Genomic DNA, 22,636 nt, shown 5'->3' with positions numbered 1-22,636 from the left:
CGTTTGGTTCATTATTTTGGATAGGATTTTGAGAATAATATTGGGTAGTTAAATAGGGGAGTAGTACGAGGTAAAATTTAAAAATTTATAAAAAAACCCCCCTAGGTTTACTAGTTTAATTAAACACCCCAACATATAAAATGACAAAAACACCCCCACCACCTGCAGTGCCAGATTCCGGCTACCACCGTCAGAATCTGGATAGAAAATTGCGTTACGACATGACCTATCGGATTTGTGTCGTAACGCGTCGATATGACATTTTCCCGGAAAATGCTAGATCTACGGCCAAATGTGGCCGTCAACGGCCGGAAAAGGCCAAAGAAGACCATCTTTGGCCGTCAGCGATGGCTAAAGATATGGCCGTCGTTTTCGGTCAACGATGGCCAAGAACCATCAACGACGGCCAGATCTGGCCTTTTCCAGCCATATCCACTGTGGATATGGCCAGAAAGGGCTAGATCGATGAACTATTAGCCAGTGGCCATCGTGGTGTAGGCCGTTGTACAGATTCCGGCTACCATCGACGATGGTTGCTAAAATCTGGCAATTATGGGTTGATGGGGGTGTTTTTGTTAATTTTTAAACTTTTTTTGGGGGGTATTTAATGAAATTAATAAGTTTAAGGGGTCCGAAAGTAATTAAAAAAATATAGTAATATTTCTGGAATAATGTGCCAAACAATATTTGGAGAATAGGATTGGGAATATGGGTAGAAATATTGAACCAAACGCACCCAAGGTTTGATGAAACCCCAAGTTGGTACCCCATGTTACATTTATTCTAGATTTTCACCCTTAAAGTGACGAAAAAATGTTTGATGTAACGATAAAAGGGTAAATTGGTCATTTTACATGGGCGATGCACGTTAGCAGACGGTGTCCCAAACATTTTTTGCCCTTTTTTATGGCAATTCTTCCACCCAAAATCACCCTTGTCACAACCATTTGAACCCCCGTCCTCCCTTCTACAAAGCCATACCCTTCACAACCCCTCATCACTTGCTGATCGCTGGCCACTGTAGCTGCGACATATGACTGGTTTTTGTCGGTTGTCGGTCGTCTTGAATGGCGAAACCTCAACCACCACCATCATTTGACTTCTCGCATTATCCCCTACAAAACCCTTAACCTTCCCAACCACGGCAGCTCACCGTTTGATGTCCACCACTTCACCAAAAAAGGGCCGATGAACACAAACTCTTAGCTGGCGAATGGCGACGAAACGGTTGCTAGGGACATAGCGGTTTTATAGATTTGGAGACAGTGGTCGCAGTGGTGGTGTCCAATTGGATTTTTGCCGCTGGAATCAACCGGAATCCGCCGAAGAACACCGAAACACGAAGCCTAACAGCGCCGACGATTGGAGGGGCCAATGAGTCGGGAACTAGAGGGGTTTTGGACGATGGACTACGGGGAAGGTGATGGAGTGACCAAGGGGTTCGACGCTGTTGAAAACAGCCCAGGTCGAGCTGTTTCTAACGAGGGTGTGTAGTGACCAAGGGTGTTTTTGATATAATTTGAGGATAAAATGGTAAGTTTATAATTTTACTAATTTAGGGATTAAAACATAATTTATTAATTTATGGTTAATTGCATTATGGTAATTGTACCCTCTAAACCCTAAAAATTGATAACACTGTTATTTTAAAGGTGAGAATTTGGAATAAATGTAACCTGAGATACTAACTTGGGATTTCATCAAACCTTGGGTGGGAATTTTTCGTTTACTCCTAGAAAGATTATGGATTTTATTTGTGTTAGGGGATAGTGGTGTCTAGTAAATGTCTGGATGTTTTTGTCAGTATCAAATTATATTGGGTGAAATATATTTATAACAAACCTAATGGATGAAATTAATATTCCCCTTGGTTTATATAAATAAAATTTGAGTGAACGTGGATGGACAAATGGTGATGCTGTCAAGAAAATTAAAAAACTACCTTATGAATCCAAGCTATCTTGATAATTTGGAGACAACATGACAAAATCCACAAATTAAAAACCACCAATTTTATGTGATTTACCAAAGTTTACATATCTGTTTTCGTAATTTAATTTTTTTTTTTTTTTCCAATTAATCTCAAGTTCATTAAGTACTCTACCAACTTAGCGTTACATGAAAGCCTGTTTTCGTAGTCATGGCTTGGTGTATTGTTCATGAAGGGGAACTGGCGGTTTGGTATGTTTGTTTTATATGTGTATTATGTAATACCATCCTCTCGACTTATCCATGGCTGAGTGATAATGGACTTCCGAAGAGCACTAATTCTTCAACACTGATCAGGGAACCGGTTTTAACGCCCAAATCGAAGTAAAGCTAATCAAATTTTGTTAAACAATAAGAACATCCAAAAATAGTTGGTACTTGGCAGTACACAGGAAGATTACTCAACTGATGCGTAAAAGCGTCATCTTCTCCAAAAGCGACACAAAGCCACGTGTGCAAAGATGAGGTTGCTTTAACTTGTGGTTGTCACGTTTCTTCACCCGTCGAGATTTCCTACCGAATCTAACTCCACTCTTTCTTACAGATATTTTATATTTGCTTATATTTACCAACACAATCAATAGCATTTCCAGAATACTGGGAATATCAAACACTCACATGAACTCTCTGTTTAAGCTTAATATTTTACTACTATGACTGTTACACTTACCAAGCTTCACTTATGCCCTCAATTACAAACCGCAGACCTCTTCTGTTTCAAGGACCACCACAGAACCAGCCTTAGACCGGCTGTTTACCGCTCCGGTTTAGATTTACACAGAGGCCGTTATGGGTTGTACGCGCAGCCGTGCAGGTCTTTTAAGAGTGATGATGTTAATGGAGACAAAGACACAAAGGAAGATGACATGAAATTGAAGAAGGAATATGGGTTTTGGAGTTCTTTAAAAGGTGTTATTTTTCGGGTTAGTGGGTCTGATTCACAGTCAAATTATGAGTATAGCAAAGCTGTGGCTAAAGTCGAGGGGGTTTTTCATCCGGTAAGTTAGTGTTTCTACTTCCAATTAATGTTCTTTTGTGTGATTTAGCGGTTTATTGACTTGCATGTTTACTTGAAGTTCGATTATTTAGCTTAATTGAGTTTTTAAAAGAAATGAAATATATAATTTTAGCTTTGCATTTTGGTTGTTAACTCCACTAACGTTCACATAACCACCGAGCCATCATAAGTAAGGAAACATGAGAGTTGAAATTTGGTTTGATGTTGAAGCAATATGTTCTTGTTTATTTAATTGACACGAAGCTTCTCAGCTTTAACTTTACCCATCTCTTGTGAACCAGATTGCCATACAAATTGGGAGATATATTGTGACAATGATGAGCACTGGAGTTATACTTGCTGTTGGTTTTCTGTTGTCAGGTTGGCTTACAAGCACTTTGTAATGTGTGGATATGTGTATTGATGTGAGTCGATTTCTTTTAAGAAAACCGACACACATATATAAGAGCACTGGTATAAAAAAATGACAATCACTTGTCTGCAAATTTTGATGAAGGTGGAGACAGCCAGATGAATACATTGACTTGGTATAGCTGGCTTGGCGGAATTATTATTGGAACTATGATAGGTGCTAATATGGTTCTTGATGAGCACTGTCGAGCTGGACCAAGAAATGTTGTCATTACTGGAAGGTTCTTCTTCTTCTTCTTCTTCTCTGTATCAATATTTTTTCATGTGCTGTTAGTTATTTATTTATTGGTTTTTTAATAATTTGGTAAAGCTTGACGATTGGTTTCACCAAAAGGGGAAAAAAATGTTTGAAAACCCAACAGATTTTAGGAGGTGCTAAATGCACTAAAAGTTCTGCTAAGAATCGTCAACTGAATGACTTGGCTGACTTGCTATTGTGCGTGGCATATTAAGATCAATAAGAAATGACATATTCTATGTGAATTTCTGTATTAATATACCTAATCACTCTTTATAAGATAAATTTCAGTATGTTTAGCATATTCCATAGATTTGCCATTTCTTTATCTTACATAATGTCCTTTTGGTAAGGAAAGAATATTTAATTAAATCAGGAATTAGAGCGATACATGATGAAGATTTAGGAGAACCCCATTCCCTTATTAGTTTCTTGTGCTCCTGTCCATTTTTATGCTAACCCCCTCTCAAATGGCCATTTCATTTTTCGTCTTGTTGGGTCGTGGATGGATAAAGGGTAAGGTCAAGTCAAATTGAAATTGTAATTTTTTTGTAGAACTGTGGAACACCAAGGTTAAAACAATGTGTTTGATCTGATTCTTGGTGCTTAAACAAATAAATTATTGGATCTTAGTGTATTCAAACCATAAAATATTTATTCCTCAGACTTATTGGCGATACACTTAAAACTTTAAGTTGGATACGGTTATAATTTTCCATTGATATTTTGAATATTGATTGATAAGATGGAGAATTAATGTTTTTATGTTTTGGTTGCTTGTTTTAACTGGCTGGTTTAGTACAAGAGGACTAGGGAAAGCACTGGCTCGAGAATTTCTTCTTTCTGGAGATCGAGTGGTTGTTGCTTCTCGCAGGTTGTATAGAAAACCATTATAATTTGCAGTTGATAGAAACATGATTTTGAGTTGATTCTGTGGTTATTAACCATAATCTCTAATCACTTATCATCCGCACTTGAATATTGTGAAAGCAGCCCTGAGTCTGTAGAGTCAACTGTCAGAGAGCTTGAGGAGAACCTGAAGGAATGTATGACAGCGGTAGGTGGCTCATCTCGGAAGAATCTAGCACATTCCAAGGTGGTTGGCATTTCATGTGATGTTTGCCAACCGGCTGATGTGCAGAAATTGGCAAATTTTGCTGTCAGTGAACTTGGCTCTGTTGACTTATGGGTGAGTGATTGTGCCTTTTGTCTTGATTTTAGACTCTTCACAAATTGCTAGCTGCTTCAAGACTGATTACGTTTCCCCTACCTCATTCTCCTCCCTTTCACGCAATCTTTATGCTTCTGCTGTAGTGTCATCCTGCAAATATTATTCTGTTCCTATGAGAAAGAAACAAAGTATTTATTGGTTCTTGTTGACTAACTATTCAAGCTTCAGGAACTTACTTTCATTGGTTCTTGTTGACTAACTACTCAAGCTTCAGGAACTTACTTTCATCTCCAGAAGTTTTGGGTTTCTAGTTAATTGGTATACTGATTTGACTCCAGTGATTGTACTTTGTCCCAATCTGTTTTAATCTGCAAGCATTAGTTCATATTATTTAATATATTTTTTTCAATGTGACATGCAAATTGCAGTTGTAATTAGTGTATTTGACTTCCTTCTGTATTTCAAGGCTTTGAGTCTCACAATTTTTTCTTGGCTCCTGATTTACTCTTTATTTTTCAACAATTTGGCAGATCAATAACGCAGGCACTAATAAAGGTTTTAGACCCTTACTGCAGTTTACTGATGAAGATATTAAACAGGTATGGAATATATTTATTGTGACTGATAATTTTAGATTTTAATATTTGACATGGCATTTTGAAAATCATTTTTCCTTGTATATTTTAAGTGAATACGATTTCCTCTTCAAAACCTGTCAAGTTTGCTTGAGTGCTGGAAACGTCAATTGACGTTAAATTGCCATTTATTTTACCTAGACTGAATGTTAATCATCGCCTGTCTGAAACCCTTGCACTAACCCATCCCTTTATCGGGAAAATAAATAAATAATATAGGCCATAGGCTAATCAATCTCATCCAAGTTTAATGAAACCCCTTGTGGTTTCTTCTCTGTTAGCTTTGTGCGTATGTGACTCTGTGGAACAAATATGTGTATCTAATGCATGTTTGCTATACAATGCTTCAAAACATGTTCTCAGATTCTTTCTTATGTATTTTACTTCACGGTGATTACCTATGCATGATTAATCGAGGTAGTTTACCTTAGTATATTTTTAGCTCACACCTGATTATTTTATGGTAGATTGTCTCAACAAACCTAGTTGGATCTATCCTCTGCACTCAAGAAGCCATGCGTGTGATGCTAAAACAGACCAAGGGGGGCCACATATTTAACATGGATGGTGCAGGTTCTGGGGGATCTAGTACTCCTCTCACAGCTGTGTAAGTTATGTTAATTTTTAATTCTAGAGTTTACTACTTTTGCAAGAATAGGCTCAAAAAATTTTAATTTTTTTTTTTTTTTTGGTAATTGCTATTGAACTCATGAATTTTGATTTTTTTGACATATTAATGATTTTTCTACTTTATCAAACCTGTAGCTATGGGTCCACTAAGTGTGGTCTTAGGCAGCTTCAAGCATCACTTTTGAAGGAGTGTAAGCGGTCTAAAGTTGGAGTGCACACAGCATCTCCAGGCATGGTCCTTACAGATCTACTCTTGAGGTATCCTGCACGCATTATTGATTTTTGAAAGGCATTTCTTTACCACTCATGTTTGTTGAGTTCATCAGGTCACACATGTATTCGATTAAGTTTTCAAGCACCAGTCTGTATTAATTAGTTTATTGTGCAAATGATTCTTTGCTTTTAAAACCGACAGTAACTTCGAAAATACGGTTTTTCTGCAGTGGCTCAACCATAAGGAACAAACAAATGTTTAACATCATTTGTGAGCATCCTGAAACTGTGGCTAGAACTTTAGTTCCTCGGATGCGGGTTGTAAAGGGTTCAGGGAAGGCTATAAATTACTTGACCCCTCCTAGGATATTACTTGCTTTAGTCACTGCATGGTTGCGACGAGGTCGATGGTTTGATGACCAGGTAGCAATCTTTTCTTGGAAAATACATCATATGATGCTGTAGGACTAAAACAGATTATATTTTCAGTTGATGAATCTATCTGGCATTGTCAAAGAGATTTCTTGCTGGTATCTCAACTTCATGGACTTGTTTATATCATTCTAAGCTGGCAAGTTGACTTGCTTTAACTGTCAACTGCGTTATATGAATTAATAATTCGATCCTTGACACAAATTTGTAGGGGAAATCATATTTTTTTCTCTACGGATTTGCCTCCTTTTTAGATAGGAATTGACAATGATGGATGTTGGAAATCAAGTTAAACAGAAATATTAAATTTCGTTATAGTCCTGGTAGTAAAAGATCTTCTAAGGAGCAAACTTGTTCTTTTTCTTTTTTTTCCAGGGGAGGGCATTATATGCTGCTGAAGCAGATAGACTTCGGAACTGGGCTGAGAATCGAACTCAGTTTTCATTCACAGATGCAATGGAGATGTACACAGAGACCACTTGGGTATCAGTGTTCTCTCTTTCTGTTGTTTGTGCCTTCATAATTCTCTCAAGCACCAGCAGCACATTCCCAGGCACCTGAAAGTCTTACCCATCCCCCTTCACAACTACATCAAAGCAATGCTTTTAGGTGGCTGGTGTATTTGGTTTTCCACCTCCAACTTTAGAGTTTAGAGACTTAAAACACCATTTGTAAGTATATGCAGTTGCCTAATATCTTACTTCAGGTGGCTGCTGCTTTAGGTTGATTATACAAAACAGAACACTACTCTAGTTAGTCAAGAATTCTTTACTCCAATGCTTGTAACATGTAATGCCTTGATGAAATAGTAAATGAAATCAATTTTCATTTCATTCCATGTCTGGACAAACTTTACTGCAACTAGCCATCTCCATATGGGCTGCCCAATCCAATATCATCATGGCTCTAAGGCCCATGGCCCAATCCACTTTATTTTTTTTTGGTTTGAAGCGCAGTTGAGATATTTTGGCACCCGGGCGCATTGACTGCGATATTTGAGCCTTGAAAAATGAGTGGGGAGCCAAGTGGCGTCAAATTCAATGCAACGTGGCCAGAAATCAGAATAACGTTTTATGGAATCTGAATTAATAATGTGAAAAAGATTTATAATTACTAAAATTATAATATTCTTCACCATATAAGACTAGTTCAGATTTCGATACTATTTTTTATTTATTATTAGTGAGGAGTTCATGGCTAATTTATTAATAAAACATATAATTGGACGGCTTAGACCTTTGTTTTTGTTTTCTGTAAGATTATATTATAAAATTATAAGGTCTTACTAAATTAGTTTCTAAAATAAAGGAAAAGATTATATGTAGTATGATATATTTATATAAGTAAATAAGCGAAATTATAGGCGGATCGAAAGACTAGGATGGGTTGATTTGGTAAGTTTAATAATTTGGGATTGGTTGAGATTGAGATGAATATTTGCGTTTCAAAGAGAAGACAGGCGAATGTCATGGCAGTGATTATGAGAATGGAAGAAGGCATGTGACCATCTCATTACTGGTGATGGCTAAGAATAACGCTACCCACGTTCACATTATTCATTTCTTCTATTTTTATTTGCTGTCAACCACAATTCTCACTTTTCAGATACTGTCGTCATTTTACAACCCACAAACTAATTATTTTGATTACATAAATATTAAAAAATATCTAATTTTTTTTAAATGAAAAAGTCATTCAATCTACTTTTTAAATGTAAAATATATTATTATTTTTTTAACAGAGAAAAGGTTGTAATTAGACCTGGCAAAAGAAAGCTCAGACTCGCGGATAGATGGGTATTCATCCGTTCTAAAATATCTGTTTCAAAGCTATTCGTACCTGGTTCAACAGTAAAATTCGGATAATACTCGCGGGTATCCACAATTGAATTTAAAAAAAAAAAAATGAATTTAAGATACAATTTATTAACAAACCCTAAAGTCTAAACGCAACTCAGTCAGACTACACACTCAATTCTCTCATGCAGCACGCCACTCACAGCTCGCTCACGTAGCCACGGTCACAACTCACTCTCGCCGACGAACGACATCTCCCAAACCCAGGTCGCCTCTGACGAAACAGTAGTAGTTGCAGCTCTCCTCTCACTGTCATTCTGCTCCAACACGACTCTTAGCTTAGTCTCAACTCTCTCACACTCACTCATGCCGACAAACAATAGCTCCCAAACCCAGGCCGCCGCCGACGAAATAACAGCAGTTGCAGTTCTCCTCTCATTGTCATTCTGCTCTGACGCAATTCTCAGCTCAGTCTCAACTCTCTCGCGCTCACTCACACCGACAAGCGGCAGCTCCCAAACCCAGGTCATCTCGATGAAACAGCAGTTGCTGCAACTTTCCTCTCACTCTCATTCTGTTATGACGCGACTCTCAGCTCAGTCTGAAGTCTCTCACCCTGTCACGCCGACGAACAGCAACTCCCAAACCCAAGCCGACAACGAAACAACTTTTGCTCTCCTCTCACTCTCATTCTCTCTCACTCCGATGTCGCCTAACTCTTAGCAGCAACAATCACTCTTAGAGGTAAACACTTTCACCAAGTTGGCAAACGTTTTGGACAAACAAGACAATACATTTAACTACCATTATTTGCATTGTGAGCATTGAGTTTTGATGCATTATTAGCACTGTGAGCATTATATACGGGTCATGCATACATCGACCGGTAGAAAAATTCAACCTGTGGACCCGTGCCCGTTTTACCCGTGACCCGTGTCTTCCCGACCCATACTTGCCCGTTTGCTAGGTCTAGTTGTAATTACTGTTTTTTTGTGTTTAACAAAAGATAATGTTAAAAGTTATTGGGTTTTTGTATAACTAAACATGTTTAAAAAAATAATCACAAAGCATTAACCGTATGGTTGATATTGTCCAAGTCAAATGTAAATTTATATTTATGTTCAACACAAGCCTGCTAATTCTATACCATCCTTTTTGCCGGCACTCCAAAAAGGAAAAGTCTCTTCTAAATTAGTAATTTCTTTTTAAACCCTCTTATAACTAAACAACCTTAAAAATTTTTTTAAGAAATACCCTAACAACCCACATTTACCAAATTCTGGCCACTACTGTCGAAAGTTGGCCGAAATCTGGTATAATAGCTCACCTATCAATTGAATCTGGTCGGTAGTATGCCGATTTAGCTTTTTCTAGCTAGATCTACAGCTAAGATATAGTCGTTATTAACCATCAACACGGCTGTATCTTTGGTCGTCGTTGATGACCAAATACGCCAATTTGGCTGTCAATGGCCATATATGTCGTAGATATGGCCTTTTTTTCGGCCAGATCCACCGTAGATCTGGCCGAAAAAGGCATATCGACGTACGACTAGCAAATCCGGTCATGAGCCGATACAGCGACTCCAGCCACCCTTCGACGGTGTGGTCGACTATCCGTATTTAATGAGTAAGTTGGGAGTATTTTTGTTAACTTTTAATATTTTATTATAGGGTGTTTAGTAATAACCAAACATAAGGGGTATTTTTGTTAATTTTTAAATATACATCGTAATACCCACACAATTTAACTTTTTTCAAAATATTATTCTAAAAACTATCAGAATAATGAACCAAACGACCCTACAAGTTTCATAACGCTACTTGCTATAATCACCCTTCGTCTTACAATTATCAACCAACATGCCCATCCCTCCTATTAAAACAAATATGTCAATAAACTCCCTTTTATATCACAGTAAATATTTTTTTTTTTTGGGTAACAGAGTGTCCGGTCCCAACAAAGCTACAGACATCAAAAAACTTGCTCCGAAATTGTGTACCGTTCTACGTGTACGAGACGAGTGAATTTTATCAATTTTTTTCTAGTGAACGCCATCCATCAATTTGGACGGTCGTTCACTCACATGGACCCTCGTCATACTCCGTCCATACTATATGAACGGGGTCCATATACCAGGGACAGTCATCCCCATTTGGACGCTCGCCCCTGAATAAATATAATAAAAATTTTTGTTAAACATTAGGGACAGTCGTTCATCATTATGGACAGGCGTCCTTTTTTTGGACGGACGTCCGCAAATAAGGGACGCCCGTCCTTAATCAAATATAAAAATAAAATTAAAAAAAAAACCTTGGGGACGGTTGTCCCTTATGTTTGGACTGGTGTCCATTAAGAATGGATGCTAATCCTTTACTTTGGACCGGAATGGACGCCCGTCCATACTTTAAAAAAAAAAAATTCTAACCTCTTCTTTTTCGTCTTCATTTCCCTATCTCCTTTTTTTTTCTTCTGTCTTCATTCCCCATCTCCTCTCTTCTTCTTGTCCACTTTACGCTTCCAGCAGATAATCCATAATATAGAAGCAATCATCAACATTACTGCAGATTATAGGCCAGCTCTGTCACATCCTATATCAGTTCTTTGTGAAAGAAGAACAGAACCCAGAAGATCCAATCTCTATCCACAACTTCTTTATCCAAACTCTCAACTTCTCGAGAGTCTTTAACAAGGAGCGTTCATGGGGGTTTAGTGCTAGTATCTGCAGTTCTTGATACTGGTTTAGCTAAAGCTTTAACATATGAAGAAGCACTGCAGCAGTCAACGTTCTTCCACATCCGATGTTGATGTAAGTGGGATTCTTGATAGCGTTATCAGTTTTGGAACTGATAATCCTGCAATTATAACTGGTGGCGTTACCATTTTGGCAGTTCCATTATTTTCTCTGGTTCTAAAGAAGCCTAAACCATGGGTGTGTTGAGTCTGCAAAAACTGCTTATGCAAAGATAGTGAAGATGGGAGTGCCCAGTTGCTGATATAACCTCCACCAGTTTAGGCAAGTGGGTAGTCTCTGATGTCCGAGGTTTGGGTAAGAAGCCTGTATCAATTGTTTACAAAGGTGAAGATAAGCGGGTTCTTGAAGAAGCTGTCTTTGAAGTTCAAGGACCCCGAAAATACTACATTGTTCATCCTAGACAAGTAAGTGGACGTATTTATCTCCTTAAATTTCGAATAATGCATGCTCCAATGATTGAGTAGTACTTCACATATAATTTCATTACACGTAAACTGCTACAAAAACATACAAATTCAATAAATTAAAATAGATTAAAATAGACAATGAGACATCACATAATAATGGCAAAACCGTTTGTATAAATATGTAATTTTGTAGTTGACAGAGTGTGCCTATATAATCTGCAGTTAATGTTGATGATTGCTTTCCATGTTATGGATTATCTTCTGGAAACGTAAAGTGGACAGAAGAGAGGATTGGGAATGAAGACGAAAAAGAAGAGTTTAGAATTTTTTTTTTTAAGAATGGAGCCCGTCCAAACGTAAGAGACTGGCATACAAACATGAGTTGGACGGCCATCCCTAAAGTTTTTATTTTTTTTTTTATTTTCATATTTTGATTAAGGACGGGCTTCCCTTTTTGCGGACGCCCGTCCATAATGGATGGACGGTCGTCCCTAATGTTTACAAATTTTTTTTATGTATTTTATTCAGAGACCGGGATCCTTTAAATGGAGATGGCCGTCCCTAGTATATGGACTCCCGTCCATATAGTATGGATGGAGTCCATGTGAGTGAACGGCCGTCCAAATTTGATGGATGCCGTTCACTAAAAAAAAATTGATAAAAAATTCAGCACCTGGTACACGTAGGCCGGTATACAATTTCGATGCAAGTTTCCTCGGTGTCCGTAGCTTTGTTGGTCTGGTCCAGCTTGGACACCAAACAATGGAAATGTTTATCTTCAGGAATCAGGGGAATAACCAGTAAATTTTTTTCCTAATTAATAAAGAGATTATTTGTGTGTATGATACGGATTACAAGAGTAAAGGGCTAGAGTGTTATTTCCCTCGTTTTCTCTAATAGCCCAAATCGAGTGAATGTGTGTATTTATAAAGAATTGGGGCTATTTAGTAGAACCGCCCAATTGGGCTAATCAATTACTGCCCAGGCCCAAGTGCATGTGTCAATAAGAGATGCAACTTCTGCCATGTGTCATAAGGCGAAACATGGCCATTCGCCGCATTCGGTGGATGTCCTCCATTTATAATAATAAGTACCATAGGGAAATACCATTTACCCCGTTTATCCTTGGTAAGGTTTCAGGCTTTCAGCCAACATGATACATTGATACTTACAAATCTTGGAAGTAACCATTACGTTTACGCATAAATATTGAACATTAACACTTGAGAGAGAATGTTCTATTAAAATACCATTTTAACCTTCATCCTCATATTTTTTGGCCAAATTTTGCGCCAAATTGGGAAGAGTTGTCTTGCCCTTAATGACACTATAATTTCACGATTTGTTCTTCGATTTGTTAACTTCTTGTCTCTAAGATGATCTTTGACTGCAGCACCTATTTCTATCTTTGTAAAAGAACGTAACGGAAAAGATTTACGCTAAATACAGTGATGAGTGTTCAAGTGCGAGTCTTCTCCGAATGAATATTGAGATATCACTCATGTTGAAAGAGATTTGGAGTATTTTAGGAGAATATGATCCTCTTCCTTATTTGGACCATATTTTACCATATTTATTGCATATTTCAACTCATATTCTTTTATCTATTAGATTCTTTAATTATTATGATTTTACTTCTTATATCGAAGGTATCCTTGGGTGCTTTTGGTTCATTATTTTGGATAGGATTTGGAATATATTGGGTAGTTAATAGGGAGTATTACGAGGTAATTTAAAAATTATAAAAAAAAACCCCCCTAGGTTTACTAGTTAATTAAACACCCCAACATATAAAATGACAAAAACACCCCCACCACCTGCATTGCCAGATTCCGGCTACCACCGTCAGAATCTGGATAGAAAATTGCGTTACGACATGACCTATCGATTTGTGTCGTAACGCGTCGATTGACATTTTCCCGGAAAATGCTAGATCTACGGCCAAATGTGGCCGTCACACGGCCGGAAAGGCCAAAGAAGACCATCTTTGGCCGTCAGCGATGGCTAAAGATATGGCCGTCGTTTTCGGTCAACGATGGCCGAACCATCAACGACGGCCAGATCTGGCCTTTTCCAGCCATATCCACTGTGGATATGGCCAGAAAGGGCTAGATCGATGAACTATTAGCCATGGCCATCGTGGTGTAGGCCGTTGTACAGATTCCGGCTACCCATCGACGATGGTTCCTAAAATCTGGCAATTATGGGTTGATGGGGTGTTTTTTGTTAATTTTTAAACTTTTTTTGGGGTATTTAATGAAATTAATAAGTTTAGGGGTCCAAAGTAATTAAAAAAATATAGTAATTTTCTGGAATAATGTGCCAAACAATATTTGGAGAATAGGATTGGAATATGGGTAGAAATATTGAACCAAACGCACCCAAGGTTTGATGAAACCCCAAGTTGGTACCCCATGTTACATTTATTCTAGTTTTCACCCTTAAAGTGACGAAAAATGTTTGATGTAACGATAAAGGGTAAATTGGTCATTTTACATGGCGATGCACGTTAGCAGACGGTGTCCCAACATTTTTTTGCCCTTTTTTATGGCAATTCTTCCACCCAAAATCACCCTTGTCACAACCATTTGAACCCCCGTCCTCCCTTCTACAAAGCCATACCCTTCACAACCCCTCATCACTTGCTGATCGCTGGCCACTGTAGCTGCGACTATGAGACTGGTTTTTGTCGGTTGTCGTCGTCTTGAATGCGAAACCTCAACCACCACCATCATTTGACTTCTCGCATTATCCCCTAAAACCCTTAACCTTCCCAACCACGCAGCTCACCGTTTGATGTCCACCCTTCACCAAAAAAGGGCCGATGAACACAAACTCTTACTGCATGGCGACGAAACGGTTGCTAGGGACATAGCGGTTTTATAATTTGGAGACAGTGGTCGCAGTGGTGGTGTCCAATTGGATTTTTGCCGCTGGAATCAACCGGAATCCGCCGAAGAAACCGAAACACGAAGCCTAACAGCGCCGACGATTGGAGGGGCCAATGAGTCGGAACTAGAGGTTTTTGGACATGGACTACGGGAAGGTGATGGAGTGACCAGGGGTTCGACGCTGTTGAAAACAGCCCAGGTCAGCTGTTTCTACGGGGTGTGTAGTGACCAAGGTTTTTTTTGATATAATTGGGATAAAATGGTAAGTTTATAATTTTACTAATTTAGGGATTAAACATAATTTATTAATTTATGGTTAATTGCATTATGGTAATTGTACCCTCTAAACCCTAAAAATTGATAACACCTGTTATTTTAAGGTGAGAATTTGGATAAATGTAACCTGAGATACTAACTTGGGATTTCATCAAACCTTGGGTGGGAATTTTTCGTTTACTCCTAGAAAGATTATGGATTTTATTTGTGTTAGGGATAGTGGTGTCTAGTAAATGTCTGGATGTTTTTGTCAGTATCAAATTATATTGGGTGAAATATATTTATAACAAACCTAATGGATGAAATTAATATTCCCCTTGGTTTATATAATAAATTTTGAGTGAACGTGGATGGACAATTGGTGATGCTGTCAGAAAATTAAAAAACTACCTTATAATCCAAGCTATCTTGATAATTTGGAGACACATGACAAAAATCCACAAATTAAAAACCACAATTTTATGTGATTTACCAAAGTTTACATATTTTTTTCGTAATTTAATTTTTTTTTTTTTTTTTTCCAATTAATCTCAAGTTCATTATACTCTACCAACTTAGCGTTACATGAAAGCCTGTTTTCGTAGTCATGGCTTGGTGTATTGTTCATGAAGGGAACTGGCGGTTTGGTATGTTTGTTTTATATGTGTATTTATGTAATACCATCCTCTCGACTTATCCATGGCTGAGTGATAATGGACTTCCGAAGAGCACTAATTCTTCAACACTGATCAGGGAACCGGTTTTAACGCCCAAATCGAAGTAAAGCTAATCAAATTTTGTTAAACATAAGACCATCCAAAAATAGTTGGTAGTACACAGGAAGATTACTCAACTAATGCGTAAAAGCGTCATCTCTTCTCCAAAGCGACACAAAGCCACGTGTGCAAAGATGAGGTTGCTTTAACTTGTGGTTGTCACGTTTCTTCGCCCTCCAGATCTCCTACCGAATCTACTCCCTCTTTCTTACAGATATTTTATATTTGCTTATATTTACAACACACAATAGCATTTCCAAGATACTGGGAATATCAACACTCACATGAACTCTCTGTTTAAGCTTAATATTTTACTACTATGACTGTTACACTTACCAAGCTTCACTTATGCCCTCAATTACAACCGCAGACCTCTTCTGTTTCAAGGACCACCACAGAACCAGCCTTAGACCGGCTGTTTACCGCTCCGGTTTAGATTTACACAGAGGCCGTTATGGGTTGTACGCGCAGCCGTGCAGGTCTTTTAAGAGTGATGATGTTAATGAGACAAAGACACAAAGGAAGATGACATGAATTGAAGAAGGAATATGGGTTTTGGAGTTCTTTAAAGGTGTTATTTTTCGGGTTAGTGGGTCTGATTCACAGTCAAATTATGAGTATAGCAAGCTGTGGCTAAAGTCGAGGGGGTTTTTCATCCGGTAAGTTAGTGTTTCTACTTCCAATTAATGTTCTTTTTGTGTGATTTAGCGGTTTATTGACTTGCATGTTTACTTGAAGTTCGATTATTTAGCTTAATTGAGTTTTTAAAAGAAATGAAATATATATTTTAGCTTTGCATTTTGGTTTTTTAACTCCACTAACGTTCACATAACCACCGAGCCATCATAAGTAAGGAAACATGAGAGTTGAAATTTGGTTTGATGTTGAAGCAATATGTTCTTGTTTATTTAATTGACACGAAGCTTCTCAGCTTTAACTTTACCCATCTCTTGTGAACCAGATTGCCATACAAATTGGGAGATATATTGTGACAATGATGAGCACTGGAGTTATACTTGCTGTTGGTTTTCTGTTGTCAGGTTGGCTTACAAGCACTTTGTAATGTGTGGATATGTGTATTGATGTGAATCGATTTCTTTTAAGAAAACCGACACACATTATATAGCACTGGTATAAAAAATGACAATCACTTGTCTGCAAATTTTGATGAAGGTGGAGACAGTCAGATGAACACATTGACTTGGTATAGCTGGCTTGGCGGAATTATATTGGAACTATGATAGGTGCTAATATGGTTCTTGATGAGCACTGTCGAGCTGGACCAAGAAATGTTGTCATTACTGGAAGGTTCTTCTTCTTCTTCTTCTTCTCTTATCAATATTTTTTCATGTGCTGTTATTATTTTTATTGGTTTTTTTAATAATTTGGTAAAGCTTGACGATTGGTTTCACCAAAAGGGAAAAAAATGTTTGAAAACCCAACAGATTTTAGGAGGTGCTAAATGCACTAAAGTTCTGCTAAGAATCGTCAACTGAATGACTTGGCTGACTTGCTATTGTGCGTGGCGTATTAAGATCAATAAGAAATGACATATTCTATGTGAATTTCTGTATTAATATACCAATCACTCTTTATAAAAAATTTCAGTATGTTTAGCATATTCCATAGATTTGCCATTTCTTTATCTTACATAATGTCCTTTTGGTAAGGAAAGAATATTTAATAAATCAGGAATTAGAGCGATACATGATGAAGATTTAGGAGCCCCCCCTTCCCTTATTAGTTTCTTGTGCTCCTGTCCATTTTTATGCTACCCCCTCTCAAATGGCCATTTCATTTTTCGTCTTGTTGGGTCGTGGATGGATAAAGGGTAGGTCAAGTCAAATTGAAATTGTAATTTTTTTGTAGAACTGTGGAACACCAAGGTTAAACAATGTGTTTGATCTGATTCTTGGTGCTTAACAAATAAATTATTGGATCTTAGTGTATTCAAACCATAAAATATTATTCCTCAACTTATTGGCGATACACTTAAAACTTAAGTTGGATACGGGTTAATTTTTCCATTGATACTTTGAATATTGATTGATAAGATGGAGAATGATGTTTTTATGTTTTGGTTGTTGTTTTAACTGGCTTTTTAGTACAAGAGGACTAGGGAAAGCACTGGCTCGAGAATTTCTTCTTTCTGGAGATCGGTGGTTTGTTGCTTCTCGCAGGTTGTATGAAAACCATTATAATTTGCAGTTGATAGAACATGATTTTGAGTTGATTCTGTGGTTTATAACCATAATCTCTAATCACTTATCATCCGCACTTGAATATTGTGAAAGCAGCCCTGAGTCTGTAGAGTCAACTGTCAGAGAGCTTGAGGAGAACCTGAAGGAATGTATGACAGCGGTAGGTGGCTCATCTCGGAAGAATCTAGCACATTCCAAGGTGGTTGGCATTTCATGTGATGTTTGCCAACCGGCTGATGTGCAGAAATTGGCAAATTTTGCTGTCAGTGAACTTGGCTCTTTGACTTATGGGTGAGTGATTGTGCCTTTTGTCTTGATTTTAGACTCTTCACAAATTGCTAGCTGCTTCAAGACTGATTACGTTTCCCCTACCTCACTCTCCCCCTTTCATGCAATCTTTATGCTTCTGCTGTAGTGTCATCCTGCAAATTATTCTGTTCCTATGAGAAAGAAACAAAGTATTTATTGTTCTTGTTGACCACTATTCAAGCTTCAGGAACTTACTTTCATTGGTTCTTGTTGACTAACTACTCAAGCTTCAGGAACTTACTTTCATCTCCAGAAGTTTTGGGTTTCTAGTTAATTGGTATACTGATTTGACTCCAGTGATTGTACTTTGTCCCAATCTGTTTTAATCTGCAAGCATTAGTTCATATTATTTAATATATTTTTTTCAATGTGACATGCAAATTGCAGTTGTAATTAGTGTATTTGACTTCCTTCTGTATTTCAAGGCTTTGAGTCTCACAATTTTTTCTTGGCTCCTGATTCTCTTATTTTTCAACAATTTGGCAGATCAATAACGCAGGCACTAATAAGGTTTTAGACCCTTACTGCAGTTTACTGATGAAGATATTGAACGGTATGGAATATATTTATTGTGACTGATAATTTTAGATTTTAATATTTGACATGGCATTTTGAAAATCATTTTTCCTTGTATATTTTAAGTGATAACGATTTCCTCTTCAAAACCTGTCAAGTTTGCTTGAGTGCTGGAAACGTCAATTGACGTTATTGCCATTTATTTTACCTAGACTGAATGTTAATCATCGCCTGTCTGAAACCCTTGCACTAACCCATCCCTTTATCGGGAAAATAATAATATATAGGCCATAGCTAATCAATCTCATCCAGTTTAATGAAACCCCTTGTGGTTTCTTCTCTGTTGGCTTTGTGCGTATGTGCTCTGTGGAACAATATGTGTATCTAATGCATGTTTGCTATACAATGCTTCAAAACATGTTCTCAGATTCTTTCTTATGTATTTTACTTCACGGTGATTACCTAGCAGTTAATCGAGGTAGTTGACCTTAGTATATTTTCAGCTCACACCTGATTATTTTATGGTAGATTGTCTCAACAAACCTAGTTGGATCTATCCTCTGCACTCAAGAAGCCATGCGTGTGATGCTAAAACAGACCAGGGGGGCCACATATTTAACATGGTGTGCAGGTTCTGGGGATCTAGTACTCCTCTCACAGCTGTGTAAGTTATGTTAATTTTTAATTCTAGAGTTTACTACTTTTGCAAGAATAGGCTCAAAAATTTTAATTTTTTTTTTTTTTTGGTAATTGCTATTGAACTCATGAATTTTGATTTTTTTGACATATTAATGATTTTTCTACTTTATCAAACCTGTAGCTATGGGTCCACTAAGTGTGTGTCTTAGGCAGCTTCAAGCATCACTTTTGAAGGAGTGTAAGCGGTCTAAAGTTGGAGTGCACACAGCATCTCCAGGCATGGTCCTTACAGATCTACTCTTGAGGTATCCTGCACGCATTATTGATTTTTGAAAGGCATTTCTTTACCACTCATGTTTGTTGAGTTCATCAGGTCACACATGTATTCGATTAAGTTTTCAAGCACCAGTCTGTATTAATTATTTTATTGTGCAAATGATTCTTTGCTTTTAAACCGACAGTAACTTCGAAAATACGGTTTTTCTGCAGTGGCTCACCCATAAAGAACAACAAATGTTTAACATCATTTGTGAGCATCCTGAAACTGTGGCTAGAACTTTAGTTCCTCGATGCGGGTTGTAAGGGTTCAGGGAAGGCTATAAATTACTTGACCCTCCTAGGATATTACTTGCTTTAGTCACTGCATGGTTGCGACGAGGTCGATGGTTTGATGACCAGGTAGCAATCTTTTCTTGGAAAATACATCATATGATGCTGTAGGACTAAAACAGATTATATTTTCAGTTGATGAATCTATCTGGCATTGTCAAAGGATTTCTTGCTGGTATCTCAACTTCATGGACTTGTTTATATCATTCTATGCTGGCAAGTTGACTTGCTTTAACTGTCAACTGCGTTATATGAATTAATAATTCGATCCTTGACACAAATTTGTAGGGGAAATCATTTTTTTTTCTCTACGGATTTGCCTCCTTTTTAGATAGAATTGACAATGATGGTGTTGGAAATCAATTTAAGCAGAAATATTAAATTTCGTTATAGTCCTGGTAGTAAAAGATCTTCTAAGGAGCAAACTTGTTCTTTTTCTTTTTTTCCAGGGGAGGGCATTGTAGCTGCTAGCAGATAGACTTCGGAACTGGGCTCAAATCGAACTCAGTTTTCATTCACAGATGCAATGGAGATGTACACAGAGACCACGTGGGGTTATCCCGAAGTAGCTTCTGGAAGGCAAGAAGATCCCCAGACTGAGCACAAGTATGAATGGTAGTGGGCTTGATAGATCTTGAGCGCTGATCCTGATGCCTCTGCATGTCTAATGGTATAATCTATGTTGAAATGATTTGGGAGTGAGATAATTGTTGTTTTGTTGGAGGAGTGAAGGAAATGAATTATAAATCACCCGCCTCCGCCTCCGATTCCGACTCTTACGTTCTGCCCAAATCTTTACACTGCTTTAATTTCCTGTCACACAGTGGGCGGTCTTCTTCCGCCATAGTTATGAAAAGACCAAATTGCCCCTATTATTGTTTAGAATTAGAAACTTCGGTTAGAGTGGAAGAATATTGAGCACGTGTTCCCATTTGCCATTTGCGGATAATTAGCTGTTGTCTGCTGTATTATACACACCCCTCGTCTTACAATTATTAACCAGCTGGCATGTCCAATCCCTCCAATTAAAACAAATATATCAATAAACTCCCTTTTATATCAACAGTAAATTTTTTTTTTTTTTTTTTTTACACACCCCTCGTCTTACAATTATTAACCAGCTGGCATGTCCAATCCCTCCAATTAAAACAAATATATCAATAAACTCCCTTTTATATCAACAGTAAATTTTTTTTTTTTTTTTTTTGGGGTAACTAACGGGGTGCCCGGTCCAGCTTGGACACCAAACAATGGAAATGTTTACCTTCAGGGGAATAACCAGTAAATTTTTGGCAAAACTGGCATAAATGATAAGTTGGTATCCAAAAAGTTTTAAAATAATAAATAGGTATCTTTTATCATATTTTATTAGTGATTTTCATTTGATAATAGTAAAAAGACTAAAATACCCTTGAAAGTTTAATATTTTAGCTTTTTATAAATTTAAAAATTTCTAAAAAACCCCTTAGATTTGCTAATTTGAATAAATACCCCAATATATAAAAATTTTATAAAATAACAAAAACACCCCCGCCACCCACAGACTCAGATTCTGGCCACCGCCGAAATCTGACAGAAAAATTGTGTTACGACATAGACCCGTCGGATCTGTGTCGTAACTAGACCTAACAAAATGGGTTTAGACCCGCGGATTGGCCCGTACCCGGGTAAAAAATATAAGGTATGGGTCTAAAATATTATACCCAATTTTTTTGGACCCGTACCCGGCCCGGCCCATACAACTGACGGGTTATACGGGTGAACCCGCGGGTACCCGCGGGCACCTGTTTTTCAAAGGAATCCCTAATTTTACTTTTTATCACGCGCATCTCTCATCTTTCACTCTCAGTCTCAGTTACTCTATGGCGGCCGCATCTCATCTCTCAACTCTCAGCAACTCAAGTATCCTTGTCGGCTCATCTCCTCTCTCTGACGCTGGTAAACAATTCGAGTGCTGCAAGGAATTAGCAGAAGCAGTGGGTGAAGATAAATGTTATTCTGGTTCATAACTTTAATTTTGTGTATTGGGTTCTTGAATTGATAAAGCGTATGGCAGTAGAGAACGTGGCTAGGGTTATTCTTGCCAGTTCTTTTTGATTGCTTTGCAGCAGGTGCAGAGAAGATAAGAGAGAGAGTGAAGGAATCGGTTTATCCAATACGTTTTATTGAAAGCTCTCTAAAACCCCAACTTTGATTTTTCTTTCTATCTATCATCTGATTCTGATCCAATATGTACTTTGGTTTGTCTCTTTCGTGTGTCCACTTACTTTGTTAAATTGATGGGCGAAAAGAAAACACATTGATAGCCTTCACCTAGCTGTCTATCATCTTCTGCATTTGCATTTGTTTCTATCCATCATTTTGATTCTTGAGCTGATCTTCACTATCATAAAAACCGCTGCTGAGAATGGTTACTGATGTGTGAATTGAAACGCGATACATTTATGAGTATTTGGTTTAGAGTATCATTTCAATTTCTTTTCTTTTATTGATAAATATATAAAAGTTTCAATCTCTGGTATGAAATTTTGATGAAGTTCGTTCTCTCTCTCTCTCTTTGGGTCCACAATGAGTAATTGATCTGTGCAACTTCTGAAAGCGCGCATCTGTGCAACTTCTGTTAGGGGTGAAACTGTCAAAACCGAAAGCTGGAGAGAGAAAAAACGGTCCACCCGCGGGTCCACCCGTACCAGTATAGGGTAGGGCACGGGTCCAAAATATTGGACCCGTATAAATCCACCCGTA

General features: G+C 37.7%; 1 protein-coding gene and 1 pseudogene across 2 annotated transcripts; both read left to right on the top strand.

Annotated features, from left to right (window-relative positions):
• Positions 1 to 2,510: 2,510 nt before the first annotated feature.
• Positions 2,511 to 7,558, top strand: LOC116116473 (probable chlorophyll(ide) b reductase NYC1, chloroplastic). 2 transcript variants are annotated; one of them, XM_031402537.1, is made up of 10 exons: positions 2,513 to 2,987; positions 3,289 to 3,367; positions 3,504 to 3,639; positions 4,456 to 4,530; positions 4,650 to 4,845; positions 5,358 to 5,426; positions 5,930 to 6,069; positions 6,228 to 6,350; positions 6,536 to 6,728; positions 7,113 to 7,557. In XM_031402537.1, exons 1-10 carry the CDS (start codon positions 2,643 to 2,645, stop codon positions 7,296 to 7,298), a joined length of 1,542 nt encoding a protein of 513 aa, XP_031258397.1. In that variant the 5' UTR covers positions 2,513 to 2,642; the 3' UTR covers positions 7,299 to 7,557. The 2 variants fall into 2 exon arrangements, with proteins under 2 accessions (XP_031258398.1, XP_031258397.1); XM_031402538.1 differs by lacking the exon at positions 4,456 to 4,530 and having other exon boundaries at positions 2,511 to 2,987; positions 7,113 to 7,558.
• Positions 7,559 to 15,448: 7,890 nt separating this feature from the next.
• Positions 15,449 to 20,510, top strand: LOC116116466 (annotated as a pseudogene).
• Positions 20,511 to 22,636: the final 2,126 nt, after the last annotated feature.

Source organism: Pistacia vera, unplaced genomic scaffold (genome assembly GCF_008641045.1).
Source record: "Pistacia vera cultivar Batoury unplaced genomic scaffold, PisVer_v2 Contig777, whole genome shotgun sequence".
NCBI lineage: Eukaryota > Viridiplantae > Streptophyta > Magnoliopsida > Sapindales > Anacardiaceae > Pistacia > Pistacia vera.
This window is presented reverse-complemented; position numbering and strand designations above follow the sequence as displayed.